Here is a 23070-nt window from a genome sequence, read left to right on the forward strand (position 1 = left end):
GGTGATCCTCTCAGCCGTCCTCACTATTAGTTGAAGTGTCTGTAGCTTTAAATGACAGAAACTGACCTCATGAAGCAGCTAGCTGTGTAGTGGAGAGTATTTTAGAAACCTAAAAAGCTAAAGTCAGGGAAAATCAGGTTAAAGCGAATGCGTCCACTTAAAGTATTGATGTTGTCGAATTTACAGTGTTTTATCGTGGCAGCTCTGATGTATATTAAAGAGATTGCTCAATGCAAAATCTAATTTACACACTTTCCCACTTACTTTAAGACATGTTTGGCATCCAAATTTTGCTTCTTCAGCTTCACTGTGCTGATCAGTTACATTTACAAACTGCAGTGATGCAACCGATTTCCACCCCAAAAGTCAAACAAAAGAAAAAAATACATGGGTTGAGATATTATAATATATATTTTAGTAATAAACGAAACCATGGTCAATTTAATTTGGCTTTTTTGACAAGAATTTCCACAAAAACTGTGTGAAAATGAAAGTAGATTTCCACAAAGTATCCGTTAAACAAAAACAACAAATAATGTAAAATACGTAATGGTATAAATATTTGTCAGTATTTAGTAGCTGCACCTTTTACCTCAATCACAGCACTGAGTCTGTGTGGATGGAGCTCAATCAGACTTGCATATCTGGATGCTGCAATTTTACTCCATTTTACAGCCCTTTTCAAGTCCAGCCACATTGAGGTCTTTTACTCTGCCACTCCAGAACATTCTCCTTGTCGTATTTAAACCATTTCTGTGCAGCTTTCACTGTGTGCTTTGGGTTATTGACCTACTGGAAAATAAATCCTCTCCCAAGTCGTAGTTCTCGTTTAGACTGAATCAGATTGTCCTCCAGGATTTCCCTGTATTTTACTGTACTTATTTTACCCTCTACCTTCACAAGCCTTCCGGGGCCTATTGCTGAAGAGCATCTCCCCAGCATGATGCTGTCACCACCATGCTTCATGGATAATGTGTTTGGTGGGATGTGCAGTGTTTGTGTCCGCCAAATATAGCATCTAGTCTGATGGCCAAAAAGCTCCATTTTGGTCTCATGAGATCAAAGAATCCTTTTCCAGCTGACTTTAGAGCCTCTCACATGTAGAATTCCCATCTCAGCTGCTGAAGATTTTAACTCCTTGATAGGTGCCTTGCTGGCCTCTCTCCCTCTCCTTCTTGTCACTCACTTTGTGAGGAAGACCTGCCCTAGGCAATTTACAAGTGTCATATTCCTTCTATTTCTTAATAATGGGTTTAACTGAAACCCAGAGTTGTGTGGCATGTCCTTTTTGTCTTCATGGTGTTTTAGTAGCCAGGCATACTGATTAACCAGTGACTGACAGTGATTCCAGACAGGTGTCTTTATACCACAATCACATGAGACACATTCACTGCAGTCAGCTGATCTCCATTTCACTAATTGTAAGACTACTAGCACCAATTGCCTGAACCTCTTCTTTAAAGGGGCTTTAATCGACATTGCTTTGTAGAAATCTGTTTTTACTTTGATGTTAATATGTTAATTTTTGTAAATCCAGGAATTATGTAACAAAAAATGTAAAAAAAAATAATAATTTTGGAATTGTATTAACCACAATCATTTTTATAAAAGCTCTAAAAGAGGAAAATATTCAATGGGGTGAAGACTATTTATTAGTACCTATATATATATATATATATATATATATATATACATACATACATATACACATACATATACACTATATATATATATATATATATATATATATATATATATATATATAAACATGTTATACACACTAAGCTTCACAGTGTATTTGAATACTGTTTGCAATAACACACAGTGACAATGCTCTTTTCACAATACTGCACATGTAACTCTGCTGCCATGATCTTAGCACAATACCATTTCATATCATTAGCTCTATTATCTCCACTCACCCCATTTAATAAAGCCTCCCATGTGAGCGCCCTCTAGTGTTTCATAGTTATTTTTGTTACAATGGGAGGAATAATTAAATCAAATCAAATCAAATTTTATTTGTCACATACATAGTCATACACAGTATAACTTGCAGTGAAATGCTTTTTTGACAGTCTGCCCACATCAAGCTATACAATAAAAATCTACACTTAAACTTAACTAAACCTTAACTTAATGAAGTAAAGTGCAAAAGTGCAAAAGAAAAATAAAATAAAAATGAAGAAAATAAAAATAGAAAAATATGAAAATATAGAAATATAAGCAAAAAAAAAAAAATACAGAATACAAATATACAAATATATATACAGAGATGGAAACAAAAAAAAAAAGTCATGAAAAACATGTTTTATTAATAATATGATGTTCTGGCTCATTAATACCAATTAATCGTCATATGGATGCCACCTACTATTTACGTATAGTTGCTGACCATGTACAGCATGGCCTGTTCAGCCACAGGATTTGGTAGAACGGGAGATTCGCAGCGTGAAAGTGATTCTGAATTAAAATGAAATTAATCTAATTCACTTGAAAGTGATCCTGAATTAAAATGAAATGAATCTAATTCACTTGAAAGTGATCCTGTTAGATTTTCGGAAGAAGGAAAACATATTTTCAATGAAACCCAGTGTAAAGTATTCTGGAAAACGTTTCAAAACATGGAGCATGAACGTTACTTTAAAATATAAAATACAGCCAGATATGTTAAAAGGCTAAGAAAGATTTAAAATACCAAAGAAATATTCTAAAAGCCCTTTTAGGAGAAGATTTTAAGGCTCCTAAGTATGCTGTTTACTTTCAGCTTTTTTTTTTTTAAATTCACCAACACGCCAAAAGCACCAATCCAGCCATTTAAACCGAAAAGCAAAGCGTTACACGGGTTGTGTAGTTTTTAACAACAATGCCGATGCACGGTTGCGTTGAGAAAGGGGCCGTAAAGAAACTACAAATCCCACCCAGCACCGCGGACTCTACGCATGCGCGGATCAACCCATTCGCTCCAATGTTTTGTTTCCTCGCCATATTCGCTGGCCGGTTGGTAGGAATTAGCGGGGGCAGGTTTACGCTCACGAGAGAATCCACGTTAATCTGAGTGTTAGGAGATTCAAACGCACAATAATTGAAACTCAGACTGTTTGTAAGGTGTTTAACTTTTCGTTCGGTGCGGTTTTGAGCGCTGTAGGTGATCTGGGAGCTGCAAAAACGACGTTAATTGTGTCCCCACCCCAGAGACCCGGACAGAGAGAAAAGACGAAGACCCAGAGCTCCGACAGCGTTTTCAGAAACATTTACAACGGTGTAATCCGCAGTGTGTGGGGGATTATAACTTTGATTTCGAGTCGCTGCTTCGTGTGAAGGACCATGGCGTGTGGAGCCACCCTAAAAAGGACTATGGACTGGGACCCAGTGCTGAACCCGGCTTCCCCCAAGCGGAGACGCTGCGCCCCGGTGTCTCCGGCTTCCTCTCCGCAGAAGTACCTGCGGATGGAGCCCAGCCCGTTTGGAGAAGTGTCCAGACTCAGCACAGGTTCAACTAAATCTTTTTACCTGCACCTAGAATATGTAGCTAGCTAGCTATCTAATAAATGACTACTATGCTAGCTACGGCAGGGGAGAAAGCAGCACGGTGTTAGCCAAAGCCACTTCCTTATAGCTCAGTGCTTCCCTTAGTGGACATAGCATAAGTGCAGTGAAGCTAACGTTGCAGTTCTGTGAGCTTTCTGTCCTTTCCTGTACTTTATACATATATAAATAGTTTAAGTAGTTGTTAGCTAGCTAGCATTTTCTAGATAATGTTCTAGCTGATATGTCCTCTGTGGTGAGCACATCTGTCTTAGAGATCGTGATGTTTCCCCTGTCTTTAGCTACATGGCTACCTGATCCAACTAGCTAGCTAACTTCTGGAAGCTCTAAAAGGAGAATACCAACCATTTTTCAAAAATTTCCACATGATTCAGGAGTTAAATTATCATAGTGTTTGTACAGAGAGGGTTTGGGGTGAAATTGGTGTTCATTGTAAAGAAACTTGTCTACTCAGATTTCTTTACAGTGGAGGTGATCAACAGGGATCGCCCTGACTGCAACGCACACTTAGCCATTTTATTAATCCACATGTGAATCAGCGTGTGTCGTTTTATATGTAACCTTGATGGTAAATTGCTGGAAAATCCTTTGGAGGCCCTGCATTGTCCCTCCACCCTACAAATTTTCTTAAAACTACCGCAAAACTGTGTCCTGTGCAGGTAACTGAGCTTTTAGATGACCAATTCTGACTCCGTAAGATCCTCTAGAACAGAGTGTTTCACACCAAACTGATCTAAATGATTTACATTCTCATTTTTGCCGTTTTATTATGTGGAGAACTTCAAATTGTTTTAATTTTCCCTTTAAAAGCCAGATAAGCACAAGAGATATGCAGCAGAGTGGCACTTCAGGACTACAGTCAGCAGTCATTAACTAGAAGTGAACTTCAGTTATGTTAAAATATTGTACTTTAAAGTTTGAACAGTTCAATTTGACACGTATTTGAGTTTCATTGACATGACCAGTTGAGGAATTTACTGTCCGGATATTAAAAGCACGATCTACTTGCGTTTTGGTTGACTGTGGTAAAGGTCTTAATTTAATATGTGGTTTGAGTTAACCAATCAAAAGCTGATTACAATGAATCATGGGTGTGTTTACACCTGGCTTTTCAGGCGGTCTAACCACTGAAAATGCACTGATCAAGAATGTAGACAGTCTGCCGAAGTTTGTGTGTTTTCCTGTGGGGTTTGTTTGTCAGAACTTCCTGCTGTGGTCAAGCTGACCTCTTTATGTTCTAGCCTGCCATCTCCAGCTGAGCTTTCTGACAAACACACCTGGACTCTTCCGCTTGCAACAAAGCCACTACACTAAAAACCACACTCTGGCTGCTTAAAGAAACAGTTCTCAGAAAAAGTGTGATTGATCTCTTGACACCAGTGGCAGATTTAGGTTGGAGTGGGAGGTGCTAGGCTAGTGTTTCCAAAAAAATTAACATCATCTCATCTCTGTAAACACATGCCAAAAATGCGTCTCTCAGTTGATCTCGCAAAACCCATCCAGATCCTCAGTTGTTCTGCAAATCAATGTGTTTTGGGATTCAATGTGATTTACTTAATTCTTTACACTAAAATTTTACCACAGTGCTAAATAGTGGAGTAACCTAAACCTACGTTCAAAAAACAAAACATTATGAGGAGTTTTATTTGAAATGTTCCAGTAAGGTCCATTCATTCTGTTTTGCTAACCATACCAGATTTTTATGGTGATGAGTAGATGTTTATGAACTATTGAAACAGAAATAAGATCCACCAGAGAAATATTACCTTTTATTACCTTTATTAAGATGAATCCAAATGCAGGAAGATGCAGTTTTCAATATTTACATGTGTGCATACTGCTTTAACGTATCAGTATAACATCTTTCCAGTCAATACCCTGTTTTTTAAGCCAATCTGATTTATAGTACCTCATTATTTGCAGACTTTTTAAAATAATACTCCAGTGGTTTCCCTGAGTGCTGGAACCTGCTAACCTCGCTACAGGTTATTCAGTTGTTATGAAAGAGGATGTTTAAGTAGAGTGATTTATGAAAGGATACGGACTCATGCAGCTTTTTCTGAGGCATCTGTTTAAATTGGGACTTCTTTTGTGTCTTTCACAGAGCAAATCCTGTTTAACATAAAGCAGGAGTACAAACGGATGCAGAAGAGACGACACCTGGAGAGTTTCCAGCCCTCAGACTCCTGCTGCCCTCTGGAGTCGCAGCCTAGCACCTCTCTCTCAGCACACACTGCACTGAACGGTAACACTACTGATCGTAGTAGTTCATCCTCAACTGTAGCACCATCTTCACTGTTGTTAGGGGCTTAGCAGGGACAGTGCTATTCTCATTTTGACAGTGTTCAAATGTTACTGTAGTGGGTGCTTATGATCAGGAGTTAAAAATAGTGCTCTCTAAGGGGCTACTAAGTGGTGCAATTGTGGTACAATGAATTATGTAGAGTTTTGGAAAAATGGTTTAGGAGGTTCCAGAAGTTAGTTAGTGGTTCTTGTATGTAACGGCAGGGGGAAATTTGTAAAACAGATGTGCTCACCACAGTAGACATATAGGCTAGAACATCAGCGTTGGCCTTACTCGTACCCTACACCGTAGCCTGCAGCAAATGTCTGCTTGGTTGTGCCGTAATTCTGCCACATATGATTTCCATATTTTCAAATAAAAATGTGGTTTGACAAACATGGATAGTGGATTTTGCTCATGAAAATCGACAGCCATTTCCTCATCCATGTCTCTCAGTGGCTGGAGAGGCACCGAAAATGTACCCTCCTTCTGCCTCGATTTAATGACCATACGGACTGCCTTCTCCATCTGGTGTCTTCTCTTGCTCTCTTTCGTGGAAGAAATTGTACTAAAAACAAAACTGCTGTTTTTCTCCAACTTCAACAACTGCTCCGTTCCCAACATGGTCAACACAGTGGTGTTAAGACCCCTCCCCCCTCGCCAGACTAGTGTTTTTGACTGCTGAGCTACGCAGATGCGTCTACGCACAAGTAAAAACACTCACAATGGCATAGGCCACTTGCACAGGCTTCGCCATAGACTCTGCACTGACTTGACACAGAAGCATTAATTGGCCTTACCTCTTGATTGTGTGTTCTGGATTATTCAGCCACTAGGGGGCGCAAGTTCAGGATGAAAGGGTTTATGGGGAGCTTTTATGTAAAATTTGAAAGAAAAAAAAAAAAAAAAAGTAATCTCTTTGCTTTCAGGTGGAAGTTGATGAATAGCGCTGCTCCTGACTATATTGATTAGTCATTGTTCAATCGCTCAAATAATTTAGATTATTTTTCACTTCACATAAAGTGTACCTTACAGAAATGTTTGTATCTGACGAGCTTTTATTTACTGTGTGCAGGTTTATCTGCTGGATCGTCGTCTCCGCCCCGGAGAGAGCAGCCGTTATTTACTCTGAAACAGGTGGGAATGATCTGTGAGCGACTGCTGAAGGAGCGAGAGGAGAAAGTGAGGGAGGAGTATGATGAGATACTTACTACTAAACTTGCAGGTACAAACATTTTTGATTTTAGATTAATAATTGAAACATAAATTCAATAATGTTTTAACGCACACTTTATACATTCTCCACTGTTAATTGATTATAGTAGTAGCAGCATGTGTATAACATATCTGTAAAAATGCAGAGATGTGGTGTGTGACTGTGTTCTGTGTTTGTTTCTCTGTAGAACAGTACGATGCTTTTGTGAAGTTCACTCATGATCAGTTAATGCGGCGGTTTGGGGAGCAGCCGGCCAGCTGTGAGTTCTGCTACACGCATACACTCTACTCTCTACTTCATTCTCCACCTCTTTCTCCTTACGATCTTTAACCCTCCGGTGTGTTTCTCCCCCTGCAGATGTGTCGTGAGTGCGTCAGGTGGTTCTGGTTGCTGCTGTTGCTTTGGCCTGGTTGCCCGCGGATGTATCTGGGCTCCGCGGCGATGCAGTGAGGGTTTTTGGGCTGCCAGTGAAGCCCCGTCCCCTTCACTCCCACCAGGCACGGAGTGTCTCAGGCTTCTGTCTGTGATTTTAAACCCCTCCCTCTCTCTCTTTCTCTCCCTCCTTCACCCCAAACCCCCTTCTCCCCCAGCAGCCGACTGCTATTTGGAGTGCTTCCTGCCGTCAACACCAATTACATCAGTCTTTTGCAAAACTAATTGAGATTCGTGGCCTCTCTCATTTACTCAGATATTTATTAGGTTTTTCCTCTTGATGCCTTTTCTAACATCACACAAGGTTTCCTCTTTGTTTTTATTTTTTTGTATTTTTTGAAAAAAAACAAACTGCTCATGTATAGTTGACTGTACCATGGCTGTGTATGCGCGCGCACATATGTGTGTTTGGTGGCCGTATGGTCACTGCAGGGCACGTAGCTCTGACCTATTAGCTTTGTAAAAACGCATCTGGGGGTCTCCTCAGGATTTCTCATGTACAAATCACTCAGCATATTTAGATTGAACTCTCCTTTTTTTTTTTTTTTTTTTTTTTCTCTCCATTGTTTTATTTATTTTATTTTCTCTTGTTTTTTTTCCTCCTGCATTATGGTTTTACAGCTTGTGTACTTTAATGGACTTTTATGTTGAGAAATATACAAATAAATTGTTTACACCAGTTACGGTTGCCTCCTCTCCAATGTATTTGTGTATGTGTGTACTACATAATACTCTGCAGCCAAAAGTATGTGGACAATTTCATGTCCATTTGTAATCCAGGGTTATTGATTGGAGGGTGTCTCATCTTTCCTCTCCCCTCTTTTCTGGGAAAGCTTTACGCTTGTTCAGTCCAGAGCGTGAGGGCAACGGTTAAGTCATATACTGATGTTGATTGGTTAGTTTTGCCACTCCAACTTATTCCACTTGACTACAGCCCAGTGCTATACCCCTTTAGCTCTCCTCACATGACCGTAGGTCATAGGCTGCTTTACAGTGTCCACAAACATTTGGATGTACACTCATGTAACAATTTTTAAACAATACTGGATAGAGTCTCCCTTTGCTTTAAGATTCTGCTCCATATTGACAAACAATTGCTGCCAATTGTTCACAAGTGTGAATTTTTCTATTCTACCAAATCACAAAAATGTAATATTACAGGGCTGCTTAATCCTGGTCCTGGAGATCTACCACCCTGAAGTGCTCAGATCCAACACAGCTGACTCTAATGTGCAGTTGCTCCTAAAGGCCTGCTAGATTCAAGGTGGAGCTTAACTCTGTAGGTTGGGTCCATTGATTTATATTTTGTTGTAGCCAATCCAGACAGTTTCGCCAATGTTTCGAGAAGAACTTCATAACTCAAAACTTATTAAATGAGTTGAATGGGTGTGTTTGTTGAGCGCACCAATGCAGCCAGTTGAACCCTAAACCATTAAAACCACTTTAGAGAAACAGTATGTTTTGTATCACACCCAAAAAATCTTTAGATGTGTGAAAACTATGGGCTTCATTAACCAACTGCTCCAGCTTGGGTTTAAGAATAGCTGTTTTCAGAGAGATTCTAACATTCACCAGCATATGAATTCCTCAACATACATGAGTTTGCTCAGTTTATGAGGATGATGGGATCCATCATTATTAAAGCAGAGCTTTATAAACACATAATGAATCTTTTTGTGAGGACTTTTCTCAAGAACAAATGTAAGATGATTGTTAGAAGCCCAATATTATTAAATCAATTCTAAAATCTGAAGGATGTTCTTAGCTGTTGTGAAATGCTTATGTATACACACACAACCACAGAAGTACAATCTATATTGATGCAAATTGATACAAAATAAACTTAATAAAATTAAATTGGTCAGAAATATTATTACATTTGAAACCCAATGCTTTTTTTAAAAAATGTTAATATATTTATAATTATGGATATCATAATAGAATGTTATATGTAGAGAGAGAGAGAGAGAGAGAGAGATTGAGAGAGAGCGCGCTGTAAAGACTTTTATTTTGAAGGCCAGCTGCTGCTCACCGCGCTGGGCTTCACAGCGGCTCTGCGCGTGTGTGGTGTAGAGATGGAGGAGTTGGAGCTGTGTGACAGTGCAAGTTACTGAAGCTGTAGGAGGGTATTTGTGTTCATGGCGTGTTTCTTCAGAAGAAGCATTGCAGCGCAGGTAAAACCGCTGTACTCGCGGCGGTAAGAGGGGGTTAGCTAGTTTAGCGCAATGACCGGGTGTAGTGGTCAGGGGTCAGTCTGCGGCTCTGGCTGTGTCCTAAATGAACTGTGTGGTGTAGCTAGCTACCTAACTAGCTAGCTAGCTAAGTGCAGCTCAGCCCTTCGTATCTGACATCCTACTGTAGAGAGTTCTCTGCTGAATGTAGTGCACTAGGAAGTCTGCGCCCTCGTGTGTTCCACAGTGCACCTCAAAATGTAGGGGATAAACCTGTCCCCTCACTGAATCCCAGGATTTGAATGAATTAGCTTACTTTATAAGATTTCTTATATAATCACAAAAGAGCACCTCAACGCTCTAGAACTACACATTCTGTAGTAGGTTTTGTGAATGACCTTGAGTTTGGGGAAGGTGCTTCATAATCAAAACTCATAATAAAAAGAAGTCTGCTCATTTAAACTGACTGACTGTCTGTGGGTCATTTTAGTCGTCACCACACCGACAATCAGATCGCTTGCTTGACACTCAGTGAGAACAAAGGTCGCTTTGTAGGGCCGTAGGGGTCAGTCTACGAACTCTCAGTCTAAAAGTTTTTTTTCTCTGTCCCTCCCGCAGCTCTCGAGGATCTGTGGAGCACAGGAAGACGTGTTTGTGCCCCTGCTCTCGGCCATCCCCGCATCAAAGAAACAGTTAAGTGACTGTTAAGAGTTACAGCAAGTTACAACAACAAGATTCCCTGAGAATAAGTGTGACCAGTACAGCAATCTGACCACTCTGAAAGTATGTAGTATGTACATGGCATGAATTGTGAGGTGGAGCCTCCTTGGATCGCCAGTAGGTTGCCCATGTCACCAGTTATTGAGAAATCCAGGTCTGTGAAACACCCCACAGGGATCATCATCATCATAATCATCATTGGCCATTTAAACAGCCAGAATAGAAAGACAGAGAGAAAGGGTCATGGACCCGGTGTGTCTAGAATGTGACGGACCTTTTAGTGTGTCTAACAGTGAACGCCTCTCAGTTGTGTGTTTGACCGTTGACCTTTCAGGGTGATCCCTGGCCTCCGCTTGACAGTAAACTCTCTGGTGAAGAATGGAACGCTCTCGCCTGACCCGGATCTGCAGACTCAGACAGAGCGACTGGCCAAACAGGTAACAGCTGACCACTGTTAGTTCAGGTCAGTGTGCAGTGAGCAGTGTTTTAATCACAGTGTAGTTTTATACACTGTATTTGTCATGTTTTCATAACTTCACTGTTGCTACTGTTACTAACAACAATAATAACAGTAATGACAGCTATAACATCAGCAGTTATAATCATCTCAATAATAATCTGTCATAATACTAGAATAATACTAATAAAAAGTAAAAGTAAGTTGTGCACGGACTGGAAGCTGTGTATGCTGTGTGACTGTAGATGGTGTTGTGTTTGATCTGCTGTAGGTGAAGGAGGACGGTGTGGTGGAGGAAGTTGTCGCTGGTCGTGGAGTAATAAACTTCAGGATAAACTCACTGCTGCTGGCAGAGGTGAATACAGGTCTTTCAGTCTGTTCATGCAGACACGGCTCATTCTGTATAGAGGAGGGATGAACAGTGTTAAACGCTAGGGCTGCGACAAATGACTAGTTTAATGGTGGAATAATCTTTCGACTATTAAAATGCATGAACGATTATTCGGGATATGAATCACTCAGTTACTAAAAATAACACTTATATGTAGCTGTCAGCTTAGAAATTTAGCTTACGGTAATTTTATGGTTTTGCTAGCTAACAATGCAGACAATAAAGATGAATCCCTTATTTAGAAGTTCACTATTTTAATGAACTCTCCCGATTAAATATTAAAGATAAATAAAATTCTAATGTCTTACCTGTCAAAATTTAACACCAAGGATGTTCAACGTTATAAAGTTACAACCATAAATACATTTCTCTTATATCTCTTAATCAGTGAGCTTCTCTCTCTGGTGCTGATGCTTTCTGGCTTTATCCACATGCTTCATTCACTGAAAGTGAAACTGTGGGATTTGGAATCTCACAGGGGGAGATTTTCTAAACTCCTGTTTATTTCTGTTAAAGAGATAACCAGCGTATCCATCATTACTTGTTGTGTGCTGCTTAATTTGGTCGCACATCTTTAATAAGAATGTCTTTCCTGTAGAAACTGCTGGAGCAGCTGCACGCAGAGCCCCAGAGTTTTGGAGTGAAGAGTGAAATCCTCCAAAACCTTCAGAAAGGGAGGACACTGGTCGAGTACAGGTAACCCGGCTGTGTTTGTAGTGTCATACGGTCAGAAACAGAGACCACTGAACAACTAATAGCTAAATAAAGCACTGCCTCCAAATCTTCTCAACATCAAACAAACATGTTTTCTGTTCTCCTCACCAACAGTTCACCAAACATCGCCAAAAAGTTCCATGCTGGACATCTCCGGTCCACCATCATTGGTGAGTCTAAATGAAGTAGTAAACATGAGTACACAGTTTTTTTATCACATTTAAAGGCGAATTCCACTGAAGTCCCTTTCTGAAGGTGTTGCAGGATCTCACTCTTTGCTCTCCTTGCTTAATTCAGTGTTTGAGATGAACACATTCAGAGTGGGGGTTTGGTGGAAATTCTGGTTCGCTGTACACCCAGATATTGCTGTGACTACATGCTATGAACACATATAGGGCCCATTTTTTTAGCAAGTCTTTGCTATCGCAACAACGGGAAAGCGGCATGTACTAAGTCTCTTAATCATGAGTGTTTGGGCGTAATGTGATATAAAGCATGTGTTTTCTGTTGCCAAGACAGCAATATACCAGAAATTTACCAGAACACACCTCATTTCTGGACCACCGCCCCAAACGGCTTGGATATATTCGCGAGCACGGTTGCTATTTAAATGGTGCCGGTGGTAGGTGTGAAAATAAACTTCTTGGGGGGTGTAAGATAGGGCCTATGGTCCTAAACCCATTAGTTACACTTTGTCTTCTTTCAGTTTCAAATGCAGCACAGCAGCATGTTTGAGAGCATGTGGTTTCTGCCTTGGATTTACCATACCCCATCTGAACCATGTGCAAATACATTTTAATAATATGTGTGTGAGGGAGCTTTTAGAGGTATTAAACTCTTGGTGGTGGACTTGCCTGTAGTATGATGGACTGACTGGTAGTGTAAGTTCAGTACAGGTTTAAGTTGGTGTTCTTGCAGTGGTGAGTAGAGGTAGATTTTTTTCTTTTGTAAATAATGCTTGAGTTGTTTAGTCAGTTCACAGGATCTGTAACTAAACCTCCCACTTTTTTGGTATCTGTTTTGGCACTGATTTCATGGTATTGTTCAGGAAACTTCATTGCTAACCTGAAGGAGGCTTTGGGTAATGATGTCATACGGGTCAATTACCTCGGAGACTGGGGCATGCAGTTTGGTGAGTGTTTTCAAAAATAATACCAATTGTAGTTTGTGTGTAAATTTTTAACATCATAATGCTAATTAATTCAAAGTGAAGCTCTAATATAATTAATATCCAGAGTGAAGCTCTAATAACATTAATATCCAGAATGAAACTCTAATATCATTAATATCCAGAGTGAAACTCTAATATCATTAATATCCAGAATGAAGCTCTAATAACATTAATATCCAGAATGAAACTCTAATAACATTAATATCCAGAATGAAGTTCTAATATCATTAATATCCAGAATGAAGTTCATTAATAACATTAATATCCAGAATGAAGTTCATTAATAACATTAATATCCAGAATGAAGTTCATTAATAACATCAATATCCAGAATGAAGCTCTAATAACATCAATATCCAGAATTAAGCTCTAATATCATCAATATCCAGAATGAAGCTCTAATATCATTAATAACCAGAATGAAGCTCTAATATCATTCATATCTAGCTCTAATAATAATGAAGCTCTAAAAGCATCACATGTGTGTTCCTGTCAAAGTACTCATTTTTATTGGTCCTCCTAATATATTTACATAATTCACACTGCAACATTATTGCTGCTGTAATGATGTACTTTTCCTCTGAGCTAATACTGTGTCTGTATGTCTGTGTATCTCTGGTTCAGTGAGCTCTACAGTAGGACTATTTCTGAGTTTGAGCTTAGAATCATTATTATTTATTTTTAATTACAGTAAATAAACTAAACCTGATTGGATGGAAGGTTGGTCTATGATACAGAAATATTGGAATGACCAGTTATCTACAGTCTTCATTCCTCCGTGTGTCTATGTAGGGTTATTGGGGGCTGGGTTTCTGCGGCTGGGTTCGCAAGAGAAACTCAGAGAGAATGCCCTGCAGCACCTGTTTGAGGTGTGTGAGTGAACACGCACACTAAAACACTTTGCAGAGTTTTGAAGAGCTCTTGGTTCACAGACAGAATCCAGACTGAAGTGTGTGTGTGTGTGTGTGTGTGTTTGTGTTTTACAGGTGTATGTTCAGGTGAACAGGGAGGCGCAGCATGATGATAGTGTCCGGTTGGCCGCAGCTGAGTTTTTCAGACAGTTGGAGCAGCATGACGAGCAGGCGCTGTCGCTATGGAAACAATTCAGAGAGATTACAGTTGAGGAGTACCAGAAAATTTATGAGGTAGATTGATTTGCATTAACTGTAATAAACACAGTAATGAAAGAAATGACTAATAATATTATTACATATGAATCTAAAAATCCAAAAAGCCGCAAAGCCCTCATATCTGTTTATGCAACATGTAGAAAATACACACTCTGTCCCTCTCTGTTCCTCTCTGTCCCTCTCTTTTAGAGGTTAGGTGTTAGTTTTGATCACTACTCTGGTGAATCCTTCCATCAGAGACAATCCCTGGAAGTATTAAAGGACCTACGATCACAAGGCTTGCTGAAAACCACAGAGTATGTACACACACACACACACACACACTTATCATAATGTGAGAACATACATGTATCCCATATGTATTATACATATGTAATATGTCCTTTATGTATACCATATAAAGCATGTATGTAAGTACATATATGTAACAGTATATTACATGTTTATATACATGTGTGTGTGTATATATATATATATATATATATATATATATATATATATCATCGTCCCAAACGTATTGGATGGAGCTCCATCATTTCAGTGAACACAGTGCCACTATATACCTCTCTAGCCCATGCCTGGGCATTAGGCATAGTGCCAATAGGTTCATCTGCTCCATAGAGTCCATTTCGATTGGCAGTACTTTTTTACAGGGACTAGACCAGCTGTGTGTGTGCATTTGCACATGTGTGTCAACAGTGGGTGCAACTTAAAGTAGCTGAATGCATTCGTTAGAGGGGTGTCCACAAACATTTGGACACATACACATATATATACAGTATATGTATATGCACAGTAGTAACATCTCTTGCATGGCATTTATATCAATGTAAACAGGAAGGGGACTGGTGTGATTGATCTGTCTACAGAGGGAGACCTCTCATCATACGCTACTGTAGTGCGCAGTGACGGGACATCACTCTACATCACTAGGTATGCAGCGTCACACTCTCACACTCTGTATGTAACTTGTATATTCCTTCAAGTGCAAGTGTGTTTCGATTTCAGACGGCATATAGAAAGTACAAAGAAGTTAATAGTTATCAGTTTATGGCTGAATGTGTTTAGTATCTGGATGATTGTGTTTATTGGTGTGATTTCAGGGACGTGGCTGCAGCGCTGGATCGGAAAGAGAGATTCAGCTTTGATGAGATGATTTATGTGGTAAGATAAACCTGAATCTTATTAAAATTTACGTCACAGGACTGTGAAGGCTGTGCCAAAAGCCCCAGTTTGTGTCTCTTTAGGTAGTCCTTTTCAGCTTTAGCCCATTTCACAGATGTCTGTGCCATATTGGTAATGTGATTGGTAGCTACACAACCCCAAAGCATAGATCCACCCTCATGCTTCTTAGTTGGCAAAGTGTTCTTTTCATTAAAAAGTATTTTTATCCCAACGTACTTTTGATGATTGTGGCCAAAGAGTTCTGCTTTGACTCCATAAATTTACGGAACTGGATTCCATACTTTGCGTTTTGTGGATTTTTGTCATTGGTAAGGTTTCTTTCTTATAATTGTTTCTTAAAGACTATGCTTGTGTAGTGGAACGGTACACCACCTTCTTTGTCTGTTAAACGTTCATGCAGGCTCTTGGGTCATCTTGATTAAGGCATGAGAACTTTTTCACAAACCACATTAATTAATTTCATTTTTTAAAAGTGTTTTTAAACAGAATAATTGTACATTAAGAATTAAATAATGTGTTATTTGGCCAAGAATGCCTAAACCTTTGCATGAAACTGTGATTTTGGGTGGCTCTGCAAAAACCTACTGTGGCTTTAATTACCAGCAACACTACAGCCAGGCAGTTGGGCATTGAGAGGTTAAACTGTTAGCATATAATGGAAGACTTACTATTTCCTAATATTCCCACCTCAAACACTGGGAACATAATTAAAGTTTGGTGTAATAATTAAAGTGTTTATGTACACTCAGTGTGACTAAAAAGCAGTGTAATGTTGATATTTTCAGTACTTCGAATGCAGGCTTGTAACGTACAGACTGTTGATTAATGTGATAAAGTGAACTGGCTGAATAATTGTGACTTCACTGTTAAGCAAAATAATCTTTCACTCTTGTTTTTCTCTGTTATAAGACAGATAAGAGTCAGTCGGTCCATTTCCAGCAGCTGTTCCAGATCCTGCGTGTGATGGGTCATCACTGGGCAGAGAAGTAAACACACAAACACACTTGCCTCCAAATTGACTTAATAGACCAACCGCAAATTGTCACACACTCACCTGTAAGATTAGTTGAGTGAGAGATCCACTAGAGGACGCTGAGCTCAGCTGTAACCCTAGCCAAGCCTGACGCCAGTAGGTGCTGCCATGACAAATTTCCACATGCATTGGAATTTAATACCACTAGTATGTCACTAGCTAGTACAAAATGTTATTTCTGGTTCTGTCTGTCTGTGATCAGTTACTTTGATCGGTCAGATAATCAATCAACCTTTACTTGAACTCGGAAGTACATTTATAGATGGTCCTCATTTTTAGTGTTGACGAGCATTTTCAAGCATCAGAGACAGAAATATAAATAAAAATAAATATTAAATCAAATAACCAGAGGCATAAATAATACATTCAACAATGTCACATTAGCAAAATAGAAAGGAAAGATAGGAATTTCTAAACATATGAAATTTGATAAAAATAAAAGTAGGTTAGTAGCCACGGATTCACTAGATCCTACCATCGTCAAATTGTGACAAATGCCTGAATGCTTCAGAAAGTTTGAGGTTGTGTCTTTGGTAATGCAAATTATCTATAATATTTAATGAACAGATTCATATTTAAACTAAACTTAATTTCTGTTGAACATTAACAAATAAACAAAATGTCAGGAAATACATAATAATGCTTAAGAAAAATGATAATGCATAAATGTAGTAACCGATTTTTCTCACTTAAACCAAACACAAAGGCTGTGTCCTAACTGTACACTCCCACATAAAAAACAGTGTATTAGGACAGTGCCCCATTATTGTGCATAGTGCAGTGACTAAAGTGTAGTGGTTTGGGACGCAGTAGAACGAGCCCAGCCAGAAAAGTGGAGAGGTACAGCTGAAACGAGGAGACCAGAGTGTGTTTAAAAGGAACACAGCAACTTTTCAGCTCTTACAGACTGAGAGAGAGAGGTCCAGAAAAGGCTGCAGTCGCTCTAAATGGAAAGTTCACAAACAGCTCAGATAGATGGGATCTCTCATTTAACTGCATTGATGGAGGACCGTCAGATCAAATGAAGATAATGTTCTGATCAGTAGGTAATGAACACATCAGAGAAGCCCACAGTGCAGAATTAGAGATGGAAACACTTTAGCAGAAAATCTTGCCCTTGCCCTAGTGTTTTACTGCAAAATTGTGCACTGCAGTTTGCACAAAGAGTCAATGTAAATGTAGAGACCTCAAAGTAAGTGCATATAAAAAAGTATGTGTATTGACTGTGATGTGGTGGTCTGACAGTCCAGATGTAGAGTAGAGAAAATAAATGCTTGTTTTGCTTTGGACCACAGGCCAAGAGATACCACACAGCACTGCATTCATCATTTCTTAAAAAACTAAAGTCCAGATCTCATGACCTCACCTTTATTTACTGAAGGTAGAACAGCCTGCATGACACTAAACTGTGTTTATTTAATATTGTCTTAAATAATGGCACAAAATTACCTTCCGAGTCCAGCTCCTACCTGAAGAACAGGTGTGTGCACTCACCTGGCTTTCAATAACACGCGTAAACACACACACACAAGAGTTGAAATGCAAAATACAGCAAAACCACAGCATGCCAAAGTGAATTCTCCCTAAATTAAGTTTTCTATGTCACCCTGGATACGAGTGTGTAAACAAACGTCTTAAATGCTGGCATGGATTCAGATCTATACTCGTACTGGCAAGTACAACTCATTGGTTTAGATGTAAATTGCTATAGTCTTGCACTGGATTTGAACTATTACTGACTATTGTCCTGGAGTTAGATTAAAGGTGTATAGCACTTTATTAAACACTTATAATTGTAATGATTTTCATAGTATAGTGTATAGGTTGGTACCGTCTAGTACTATTACTAAGTATTGTTATGTACTAAGTACTTATTATACTAAGTACTGTCTCAGAACATTTGTATTTGTGCAGTCAAATTCTAGAATTAGATTTTGTTCAATAATAACAATACAGTGAAATATCGGCACCTCCTGCACCACCTCGTCCCCCAGAACGCTGCTGCAGTTAATAATGCTCTGGTGCTCTGGTGCTTTATTTCCTTTGTATGTATTGTAACAACGCAAAGAAAGGGGAGGTCATGGGTCTTCCAGCAGGACAGTGAACCTGCTGTATACTTCAAAAAATAGCCCAGAAATAGTGTTAGAGTCGCTGGAGAGTTCTGAAGTGGCCAGCATTGAGTCTGTATCTTAACCTTTGTAGAGATCTCAAAACAGCAGTTTGGAGAAGGTATCCTAGACCTGGAGCAGTTGGTGAAAGAGTAGTAGTCCTAAAATAATCCATGGTTACAGGAAGCAGATGATTTCAGTTATTTTTTTCACCCTCCAGAAACTGGAGGGTGCCAATAATTCTGTCTAGTTCATTTTTGGAGTTCTGTGTGATAAAGTATGAGATTTGGATTGCTGCGTTTTTGTGCTGTTTCAATCCAAACAAGGGAAATAAACATTTAGCCATGACTTTATGTACTCTAGATTTAAGATAATATTGCCCTTATATTCACATTCTTACTGTGTGGTAGTACTAATGATAAACTAGTACTAGTTTCAGTTGAGTAAAGTCTGAGACCTGTCCTAGATTTAGATTACTACAGTCCACTAATAATGACTTTGTACAAGAGTTAGAATAGTGCTGTGTAATACTAGCACTATATTTTGACTAGTACCAATTCAGATCTGTTGTAGATCTACATAAGTACTAGATTTAGGTTAGTACTGCCTCAGGTCTGTCTAGTACTAAGTAGTTCTTTTGTTCTTTTGTAGTACTAGATTTATTAGTTATTAAATCACCATTATTTGTCTGTTGAGGAGTGTGTTCTGCTGTGGCAATGTCCTGTTTGGGTTGTTGTCAGGTTTAGGAGTGTGTGTTTGTGTGTGTGTTTGTGTGTGTGTGTGTGTGTGTGTGTATGTGTTGATCAGTGTATTGTGTGTTACAGGTGTGTTCACGTGCCGTTTGGGCTGGTGGTGGGGATGAGCTCACGGCTGGGTGAGGTGGTGCTGTTGGAGGATGTGCTTAATGAAGCTCGATACAGGATGCTGCAGAACATGCAGGAAGCCAAGAGTAAACACACACACACACACACACACACACACACACACACACACACATATACACACAGACACTGCTCAAGAGAAACACATTACTTAAACAGAGTATGTCACAGTCTAATGAAAGTTTGTCTACCCCTGGTTAAATGTCATGTGGTGTTGATTTTGTAAGTGTAAATAAGTTTGATTGTTTACACTTAAATGGGGGTGGGCAACAGGGGCCGGAGTCCAGCACAGTTTGCTGATTTTCCTGCTTTAACAGACCTACTAAACCTAACAATTAACAGGAGAATTGGATCAGGTGTGCTTGACACAGGAAAAGCAAAAAAACAGTTAGAGAATCCGGTCCTTTAGGGCTGGAATTGCCCACCCCTGCTCTACATTAGTCCACTTCTGCACATTCTAAAGAATTATTACCGTTTGGTAGCTTAATTTAGCTCTGCAAAATAAATTAATAAACAGAAACTGTGTCTAAAATGTGCAGGAAAATGCCATATTTATGTTTGCTTTCTGTAGAGGATTTGTTCAGTTATTTACACTCGGCACTTAACACCCAAACCTTTGTGTATGACTGTATTCAACTGTCACCAGTGTAAATTACACTGTGCATTTCTTCCATATTTATACTATGGTGTTTTATCTTTTATCTTTCCTGTGAAAAACACATCACCTAGCTCACTGTTATTTTTGCGTTTCTCTCTCCTTTCTCCTTCTCTTCAGCCTCTAAAGAACTGAGTGATCCAGAGGTCGTAGCAGAGCAAATAGGAGTCAGTGCATTGATCATTCAGGTACGTCCAGTTTACTATATCTCGCTCTCCAGTCGTGTGTTAATATGTCCACATGTCCACATGACCATCCCACCATGCCTTCTCTTTGCCGTGCAATCATCACATTCTGATCATAGAGGTACATCCAGTGTGCTATACCTTTCTATTTGATCATATAAGTACATCAACGTTACCACATCTTGGTCCCTGATTGTAGAGATGAATATACTTTACTTCCTCACACTCTGACCGAAGGTGCGAAATACAGGGGATCCCTGTGTTCAGGACCTCCTAATTAAAAATATATACATATTTAATAGGGACTCTTGTCAATGTGGAAAGGTTTTAATCCTGATAAATCATCATAATGTGTTGAGCATGGGGACCTCCAGGTTTTTTTGCGTACACTGCAAGCTGTAGTCAATTTAATTAAACCTTCCTGTTTGATCATATAGGTACAAACAGTTACTTTACTACAACCATAATCTAATTTTCAGTCATATTGGTACTATTATGTTTGTCTTTGCCTGCAATGCCTGTATGAGCATATGTAGACACACCCAGGCACACAGTACTGTCTCAGACAGACTCGTATATGGTCATTTGTACAAACAGAATACAGGCCTGTGTGAAGAAGCCCTGAGGAGACGCCTGTTTGAATAAGAGGTTCACTGTTGACTTATGTTCGGATTCTTCAAGCCAGCCTCGTGTTCAATGCTGCTTGTTCTCGTCCATCTGTATGTGTGTGTGTGTGTGTGTGTGTGTGTTTCAGGATTTTAAGGGGCCGCTGATTTCAGATTATAAGTTTGACTGGCAGAAAGTCCTGCAGGCTCAGGGAGACACTGGAGTGTTTCTGCAGTACACACATGCTCGCCTGTGCAGGTCAGAGTTACTAAATTTATTGTCTTAACAGATAAAACAGACACGTACACATACACACTGCTGCAGCACAGGCCCCTCTACCTTGTGCGGTGATAGTCATGCCTTAGTTTAAAATGAATATTTGTAAATGTGTTTATTAATGGTCAATAATTAGGTCATAAACGCTTTCAAAATGTTATTTAGCAGTTATAACACTAGTAATGTATTATAACTGCTTACTAATAATAAAAAAGAGCAGTAGTGACCTGTTGCTTTCCAAGTAGTGATCCACCATGGCCCTTTTTTTGGTGTTTATAAGTGTTAGCTCACTACAAATGGACACAGATCATCTGAGAAGACGCAGTAAGATCAGAGCTTTAACAGAATGGATGGATATGGGCTCACTATTTGGCAGGAGACAGTACGCTGTTCTGTTAGTTTGTGTTATGACTGCTAACTGCTTATTAATGATTTGTAATGTGTTTATGGCCTATATATATATGTGTGTGTGTGTGTGTGTGATTTGCTCCAGCTTGCTGAGGATGCAAGGAAGTGGAAGTCGCGCACACTTTAATCCAGCTCATCTTCAGGACAACAGGAGCATCTCTATCCTGCAGCACCTTCTGAGGTGCTCGTGATCTCTGTATCTGGGGCAGGAGCTTTGTCCCCTTCCTTTACTGTTTTACATCCATAGACAGTTGTTTACTATAAGATGTGTAAATTAATTAAGTTATACACATGTATGTATATATGCATATTAAATAACATCAGTTGTATTGATCTGCTTGTCTGTCTGTCTGTCTGTCTGTCTTAGGTATGATGAGGTTCTCCTTCAGTCTGCGTTGGAACTGCAGCCACGGCACCTGGTCAACTTCCTCACCACTCTGAGGTACAAACCCATCACATGTTAGCAACCCCCTCATAAGCCACATGCTGTGATAAGTTCTGCTTTCAGAACATTGCACAGCTGCCCCGCTGGCATTGTTTACTCCTGTATAAACACAGCTTTGTGTGTTTATTTATTTATTTATTTTTACTCTCCACTGGTCAGTAAAAAAAGTCATACAAAGTCATCTGTATCCTAATTCCAAATCTGAAGCTCAGCTTTACCAAAGCCTTTCTGTTCCTTAAGCCACCTGGCGTCGTCTGCTCACAGAGAACTGCAGGTGAAGGGAAGCTCTGCTGAAGTGGCTCAGGTAACGACACATACACCATCATTACACTGCCATAAATCTACCATCACTCTTAACATTACTTACACTACCATTCAAATGCCATTACAGAACTGTTACTCTACCATTATACTAACATTACCATTACACTACCATTATGTTGCGGTTACACTAATGTTACACTGTCATCACTTGAAAAATACTTAGACTGTGTTATACTACCATTACATCCTTATGTAATTGGTACAGTACCATTATTTGCCCCTTGCTGTGTTTCACTATAATACACTACCATTATTGTTATATGAGCTTCATTCACACTGGATATTAATGTTATTAAAGCTTTGTTCTGGATATTAATGCTATTAGAGCTTCATTCTGGATATTAATGTTATTAACGAACTTCATTTTGGATATTAATGTTATTAACGAACTTCATTTTGGATATTAATGTTAATAGAGCTTCATTCTGGATATTAATGTTATTATTTCTCTCTTTTCTTATGCCTGATCACCCAATTGCTGACAGGCCAGACTCCGCCTCTTCTCCTGCACATGCTCAGTCCTGGCCAATGGGATGAAGATTCTGGGCATCACACCAGTAGAGAAAATGTGAATGTATATTTCATTGATTGATATCACTTGTAATGTCACTTGTTTTATAATATTCACAAAGGATACAATTATAACATTAAATGATGCTGAAAATAACAAATCTGTGTTTTTTAAGAAAATAAAATGCCTAATTTGAAGCAAGTTTGGCCAGTTTTCCT

The 23070-nt window shown here is 39.2% G+C and overlaps 2 protein-coding genes across 2 annotated transcripts; both read left to right on the forward strand.

Annotated features, from left to right (window-relative positions):
- Window positions 1–3002: 3002 nt before the first annotated feature.
- On the forward strand, window positions 3003–8154 carry akirin2 (akirin 2). Its single transcript, XM_072676772.1, has 5 exons — window positions 3003–3493; window positions 5654–5794; window positions 6909–7058; window positions 7237–7308; window positions 7407–8154. The coding sequence occupies exons 1-5, from the start codon at window positions 3328–3330 to the stop codon at window positions 7415–7417; spliced, it is 540 nt and encodes a 179-aa protein (XP_072532873.1). The 5' UTR covers window positions 3003–3327; the 3' UTR covers window positions 7418–8154.
- A 1403-nt stretch (window positions 8155–9557) lies between these two features.
- Window positions 9558–23053, forward strand: rars2 (arginyl-tRNA synthetase 2, mitochondrial). Its single transcript, XM_072676782.1, has 20 exons — window positions 9558–9655; window positions 10271–10344; window positions 10707–10809; window positions 11101–11184; window positions 11819–11916; window positions 12049–12104; window positions 12983–13066; window positions 13898–13974; window positions 14092–14250; window positions 14425–14531; window positions 15073–15168; window positions 15339–15399; window positions 16330–16406; window positions 19386–19510; window positions 20218–20285; window positions 21037–21146; window positions 21658–21753; window positions 21940–22014; window positions 22258–22321; window positions 22827–23053. Exons 1-20 carry the CDS (start codon window positions 9620–9622, stop codon window positions 22911–22913), a joined length of 1737 nt encoding a protein of 578 aa, XP_072532883.1. The 5' UTR covers window positions 9558–9619; the 3' UTR covers window positions 22914–23053.
- Window positions 23054–23070: the final 17 nt, after the last annotated feature.

This window comes from Salminus brasiliensis, chromosome 1 (assembly GCF_030463535.1).
Source record: "Salminus brasiliensis chromosome 1, fSalBra1.hap2, whole genome shotgun sequence".
Taxonomy (NCBI): domain Eukaryota; kingdom Metazoa; phylum Chordata; class Actinopteri; order Characiformes; family Bryconidae; genus Salminus; species Salminus brasiliensis.